At 38.5% G+C, this 7,078-nt stretch overlaps 1 protein-coding gene across 2 annotated transcripts in view; it reads right to left on the reverse strand.

The window, feature by feature from the left end:
* The window catches only part of thsd7aa (thrombospondin, type I, domain containing 7Aa), a 119,724-nt gene that overhangs the window by 33,519 nt on the left and 79,127 nt on the right, over window positions 1–7,078 (reverse strand). For both annotated transcript variants that reach the window (XM_017430699.3, XM_037975817.1), the window contains exons 7-8: window positions 5,532–5,726; window positions 2,454–2,694 (exon numbers count right to left, since the gene is read on the reverse strand). In XM_017430699.3, the coding sequence (XP_017286188.1) occupies window positions 2,454–2,694; window positions 5,532–5,726 (436 nt within the window). The remainder of the gene's footprint in view (window positions 1–2,453; window positions 2,695–5,531; window positions 5,727–7,078) is intronic.

Below are 7,078 nucleotides of genomic sequence, written 5' to 3' on the forward strand. Positions count from 1 at the left end.
GTGACCGGGTGATCTGGAGGTGAAGGTGGCTCTGAAGAGACTGAAGATGCTACAGGCGGGTCAGGAGATGGGGATGAAGGCACTGCAGGTGGAACTGTGATATCTGACTGGCAATAAGTGGGTGAATTAATTAACTGTCCTTTTAACTTAGAAACTGTTGTGAAGATGTTAGAGTAGTGGGCCAGACTGAGGAGACCAGGATGAGACAAGAGGATTTTATCAATGATATTGGAAGTGACTAGATTGTGTTTGGGGTCTGTGCTGGTGGCAGTTGAGGTGAGCAGTCTATTTATTTGTGAAGAAATGTCCAAAAGTTCGGTGGGTGGAAGTCCGGAGGCTGTAATATTGGCGACAAAGTGGCTCATGTCAGGAGAAACCAAGAAGTGGGCTGAAGAAGCTGTGGGTGTGTTGCTGTCGACCAAACTCTCGGAGGTAGGAGGAGAGGCGACAGTCCGTCCCACCGGAGTAGACGTGGTGGCAACAGTCCGTCCCATCGGAGAGGCTGTGGTGAGAGCAGACCGTCTCACCGGAGAAGCTGTGATGGTTGCCGTGGCCGGTGCTCTTTTCCGGCGACGGCTGCCACGGATCCGGGGAAGAATCACCGCAGGAGACCAAGGTTCCTCCAGGCAGGCGAGCGGGTGCTCCTCCCGTAACTCGGCCAGGATCTTGACTTTGTCCCAAGGAGTGAGGGTTACGCCGACAGGGGAGTCTGCAGGATTCAATTTTGGCTGGTCCATTCTGTCAGGAGACGATGGCGAACCCAGAACGCAGACTCATAATCAGAGGAACGAAAACTAATTTATTAAACTAAAGAAACAAAATGAAAACAAACAGCTGACGTGGCAGCAAAACAAAAAGACAAACGGAACATGGACATGGAGCAACAAAACCAGGAACAGACGTCAAGACAACAGGCAAAACAATGACAATGGACCAGCGGAGTACAGACAGAAATGACCGGGTTTTAAAGTGCTAAGGATAATCAGGTAAGTGAAGACAGGTGACATGATTAGCAGGCTTTGACAGGTGTAAGTGGGCGTGGCAGGAATGCAGAGAGAGAAATAGACTGAGGAGGAATGAGAAAGTGAAAAAACAAGAAAACAGAAACTAAACACAAACCAATAAACTAAAACAGAAATAAAACAAAACACAGGAAAAAAAACCAAATCACCACAAACAGTAGATTTAGAAGTAAGTGCAGGAATAAATAGCAAGATTAGTTTCCATACTCAGCATGGGGGCTGGAAGGGCTTGCCTGAATAATACTGCTCTGCTGCCAGAATAATGCCACTGTTGTGTTGAATAAATAAACAGATAATTCATGCTCCCTGCAGATGCCCCCAGGGAAGGAAAAAGAACCAGATGCTTAAAACAGTTGGCAAGCTGCTCATCAGCCTATCAGCAAACACCTCTACCAGACACCAGCAACAGCACACCAACCCTGGGACCAAATGGCAAAATGAACAAGATGCAAAGAAAGCCTGCAGATCAAAGACGCTCCTCCTTTTGTACTAACGACCAAAAGCCGCTAAAAGCATCTTTAAAATTTTCCATTGCTTTCATACAAGAATATAGGTTTTAAAACAATATCCATTGTAAACAAACAATTATGTATTATATCACTATCACCACTTCATGTACAATAAAAATTAGGCTTCAACAAAGATAGCACCAGACTATATTAAAACTAGCCATGTTAGACAAAATCCAAAAGAAATTCACAACATAATAAAAGACAATATTTTTAAAAAGCACAATAACTGATAAGTAACAATTTAAAAATAATCAATAATTAACATATCTTAACACTGTCCCTTTGTACTTCAAACTTCAAAAGCAAAAAACAGGAAACAAGGCAGAATTAATAAACACCAATTTTTAGAGAATTTCATGCTGTTAAAAAAACACGAATGGTGCAGAGATGAATTGCATTGCAACTCTACAATGTAGATGATTTGATAATTACTGCCTCAGGCCCTCTTCACACTGGATGACAACCCGGCTGCAAAGGTCAAAAAAAAAAAAACTTTTTTGTGAGTACTAGAGCAGTGTCATGATTCTTTTCAGACTGAGAAGAATTTCTAAATCTGTCTTGATCCAGCCACATTCCAATCGGTTGTGGAGAACATAGTGGGGTCATCATCCTGCTCGAAGGGTGTCTGACCAGACACAAAACTTTGCATTGTTTTTGGGTCTGGAAATCCTTGAACTATCTTGCAGTTTGCACTTCAGTCAAAAGTGTGAAGTTCTCCAACTCTTCTGGTCTGATTTTGCTGAGTAGTAAAAAAGGTAATTTGAAAATACGTAGCTTGAAGTTAAGTCCATGTGAGAACAGAGGTATTAGGTAAGTTGTACATCTGAATGTCTCAATTATATACATTACATTATATCTGTATGTAATGAAATAAGAAAGATAAGAAAGTAAGATAAGAAAGTAAGATAAGAAATCTTACTTTTTGGGAGGAACCTGGCCCACATTGACGCGGACACAGATGACTTTGCGAGTCTGCATTCCCACTGAGCAAGATACGTCATCGCCACGTATTCGGCCCACAGAGGCATTGGTGGATGGGATGGAGGAATCCTCTATGCACTGACCCCAGGAGCCAGTTTGCCAATGGTACACAGTGCAAGGATGGTCATTGCAGTTCCTGACTTCTTGCAGTGTGCTGATGTTGGGACATTGGACTCCTCCTGAGGAACAATGGAAAAGTGTCACTGTGAAGTACTGACAAACATATAGTTTCAGATCTGGCACGAGAGATTGATATAAAAGGGTTAAAGACATGAGATCAAAGGAGAGTTTGAAACAACAGTTCATATTTTCATGAATATGAATTTTCATTCATATTTTAATTTCCTGCGTTCTATGAGTAGATCCATTTACAAGAGTAAACTATAAAAAGAAGTGTTTGTGGGGAACAAAACCAGACTTAAATCTCCTGAACCTAGAACAAGTAGAACTCGCAAATAAACCATGTGGGAATTATCTTATTATAACCTTATTACTCTGTTTCCATTTTCCGTGTATAGCATGGTGTAAAAAGGTTGGTGTCAAAACTACTAAAGTTTTCTGTCATACTGTTCCCATGGTTTAAATACATAAAAACAAGATAACAGGGGGTATTTATTTTTTTCATTTGGCAAATAACCATGTCAGTCATAGCTTGTCTACCATAGAGCAACACCTGTTTTCAAGGCAACACTGTTTTAAAACAAACATTTGCAACAACCTACAAGACTACTAGCATGTTAGCAGGTGAAAGGTATACACCCTACTGCAGGCTAAGGAGGTTATTAATCCAGCTAATTATTAACTAACATTGACTTGTGATGCTCTAATGTTACTTCACAAAGAGCAGAGAATTAATATTCTACACAATAAACTCAATTATTTTAGAATTATAAATAAATTGATGTGGTGCTAACATTTAGTTTAATCTGCCACTTGCATATTTCTTGTGGAGTTGATAAGAAAAGATGAAAAGTTTTTTTTGTTTGTTGGTTTCTTTTTGACTATGTGCCAAAACCCTTTTTTTCTGTAAAGAAAAAAAATCTTTAAAAATTAGTCTCAATACTTGTCATAAAAATTTTAAAACTTAGCTTTGTTCTTAACATTTTTATTTACAATTATATTTATCACAAGTTAATTTAAAATCTGTACCGGAGTCCAGGAAATAGCTAACAATGTTATACCTATAACAAAATAATATTAAGCAGTACATGATATTATTTAGGCAGCAGCAGTAATAATATTTTCAATAAATTATATTTAAAAATTGTGTTTTTTAAATGTTTGCTTTTCTTTTAAAATTACATGAAACTGCAGGATTTCTTGCTCAGTGTTATCATGTCATTGAAATTTCCTATAAATGGTCATCTCTGGTTTATCTTTCTGTATGCAGGAACTTTACAATATGATACTGCAGCAAAGTCTCTGCTCTAAATATAAAAAAGTCAATAAGTAGTAAAAAGCCTGTGTCGTGTTCTGACACTGACAGCAACCTGAACCCATATGGACGAAGCCGGAGTCATTTCCTGGTAGCTTAATTGGTCGTTCTTTACCCAAGAGACCCTCTTCTGTAGACAGACCCTACTTGCTCCGCTTGGGTTTGAGAGTCTTAAACATTAAATCTTAAATGATAGTTGACTGTTTTTGTTGTTGTTGTTGTTTTCTGGTACTCTAGAAGTATTTTGTCAGACCAGCAGTTTGCTACAAAAAAAAATTCTACTTTCTTCTACCCAAACGTATGGAGACTACTTGTACAAACTACATCAGCAAAAGTCACAGCTATTTCCTAAGAACATCAAAAATGAATATACCGAATGTTGGCTGAATCTGTGACAGCAATGTAGGACCTTGAAGAGGAGTAAAGAAAACACCAATCTGTGTATAATTTTTATAGCTAGTATTTTTTACAATAAAGTGAGGCTTGAATTAACTTCTTACCCTGCATAACTGTAACCCATGCCACAACTTTAGCAGTTACTGCACAAGAAGACAGAACAGTAATGCAGATGAAGGAGGAACAAAAGGGATGTTTAAGTTCTGAAGGACTTTTAGTAAAAAAAACAAACATGTTCTTATTAATGCATTTATGCATTTTAGCCAAGGTTTTGAACCAGTCCTCAATTGTTCTGCATGAGTGAGCAAGGATTGATTACTTAAACCAACCTAAAAGCAGATTGTAGGGCAAGCGATGCATTGAGAGCAGAGTGAAACAGTAGAATCAAGTCTGGACATGTGCTTGTTTTCCTAATGTTTCCTTATAGAATTTAAAAGCTTTCCTCTAAATTCCTGTTTTGTTTTGTTTTTTACATATACCCTGGCTTCAAAAAGTATTCACAGCCTCTTACTGTTTGTCATTACCTCCGCCAAGGAGGTTATGTTTTTGATAGTATCTGTCTGTCTGTGCACAAGATCCCTCAAATTTTCATGACATTTTCAGAAAACAATAATAAGGAAAAAGTGATTACCCTCCACAGCATGGTGCTGCTACCACCATGCTTCCATGTGAGGATGGCATAGGGTAGCTATAATGTTTAGAACTGAGGCCAAACAGTTTCATCAGGCACAAAAATCAACTTTTATCTCATGGCATTTGATGCTTTTTTTCGACTCCTCACCATTGTGCACAAGACAGCTTGGTTTAAATAAATGGCCGTTGTTCAGTCAAGCAGAATAGATGAAGAATAACACTGTGGAAATAGATGCATGATACTGTGGCCCATCAGTGTTCATTGACTGGTTTTCAGATTTACCATAATTTTTTACGTAAAACAACCAACAGGACTTTCAATTGGGTCACTGTGATACTACACAAATGTCCCATTTGATTGTAAAAGCAGTTACTGATGTTTGTGTAAATCTCTTTTGGGGTCATGGTCAATATCATTGATCTTATCAGGTAGCGCTGAACTGCTCATTAGCTCAATGGTTCCCATCAATCATTCTAAGTATATCTGTTTAATTTAATTAATGTGCCTCATGATTGCTTTGTTCCCGTGGTGCACGGCATGGGATTTCCCACCTTCTCCTGCATTATACGCTAGGATGGAGCGAACCCGGGTCTGCTTGCCCTCTGTGTTTTTCCCAGAGCAGGTATGAGAACAGAGGGACCAGGAAGTCCAGGGGCTCAGTGCACAGTCCTTGGGGCAAGGCACCTCACAGATGGTGGGCATAGGAAGGATGGCATCACGGCAAAGTTGTTTTTCCACAGTTTCACCTGAATGAAAAAAAGGCAAATTTAGAATATTAATAACCAAAATTCTTGTCAATAATCACTATTTAAGACATGACTAACATACTATGCACAGGGTAAAATCTGTCTGTGTGTTACTAATTTTGCTGAGTTTTTGATGGTTTGACAGCAACAGCAGTCTCTTAGATTTAGAAGATGGTAAGAATCACAGCTGAGAAGTAATTGACAGAAGAGTGTACTACAGTGTATTTGAGTCAATCAAAAGAAAAAAAGATTTGATGTATTATGTAATAAATTTAGGTCAAAATGTTCAGTATAAAGTCAAATTTTTTCAAAACTAAATTTGAAATGTTAACAATCAAAATCAAAGTAGTTTTTCAAGAATAAAGTAAAAATGACAAGAATAAAGTTATTGTTGGATTAACAGAGGAATCCAAATCCAAACCATTATTAAAGCAAAGGACAGTAACACACGTGTTTTGCATAAATAGTGACTTTATACGTCGGTAGATTTTATTCATAAGGATTCTTTTACCACAAATATCATAACTTATGTCTACAGGTGAAAACAACCTGTAAATAACTTCTCTGTATGTTTTGTTACGTACAACTGGGTCAAGCTGTTAGGCATACACTCTTTCCAAATATCATTCAAATGTTACCAATATTTTGAGCTTCATTCTGATTCTCAAGTACTGCACAATGATTTCACATCAAATGTCTAAATTAATAACTGTTCCACTGATTTCACTTCCAAAAAAGACACAAATCGGGGAAAAAATAAAAAAATATATATATATATATAGGCTGATGTGGCAGCAAAAAAACTCACAAAAAACACTGAGGATCGCAGGAAGACACAAGGAGGAGACCTGAATGTAGCATGAATTCAACAATGAGTTCAACGGAACAAAATCTATAGGCTGGGGCTGATGAGGAAGTTGGACACAAGTGACTGACTACAAACCAGAAGCAGGTGTAGATGGGTGTGGCGGACTGACATGGAAAAGTACTGACTGAGGGAGAGGGTGGCCGATAACACAGGGAGGCACAGGAGGCAACACTGAAGAAGAATCACAACTAAAACACAGGGAACAGAACTGAACACAAGAATGAAAACACAACTACAGAAACACATGAGAACAGATCTACTAGAGAACCGCAGAATCCATAGAAGTACAGATCTTGTACAGCAGAACATAATCATAAAACCTAACACAAAAGAGACCAAACAACCTCTCCACAGACGCATGGCTCAACACAGGAGAGCCACCTCTTCTGGACAGGACTCAGCTGTCCACCTACACCTCAAGGATAAGGGACACTCCTTTGAGGACCAAAATGTTCATATTTTGGACCGAGAAGACAGATGGTTC

Source organism: Kryptolebias marmoratus, linkage group LG5 (assembly GCF_001649575.2).
Source record: "Kryptolebias marmoratus isolate JLee-2015 linkage group LG5, ASM164957v2, whole genome shotgun sequence".
NCBI classification, from domain to species: domain Eukaryota; kingdom Metazoa; phylum Chordata; class Actinopteri; order Cyprinodontiformes; family Rivulidae; genus Kryptolebias; species Kryptolebias marmoratus.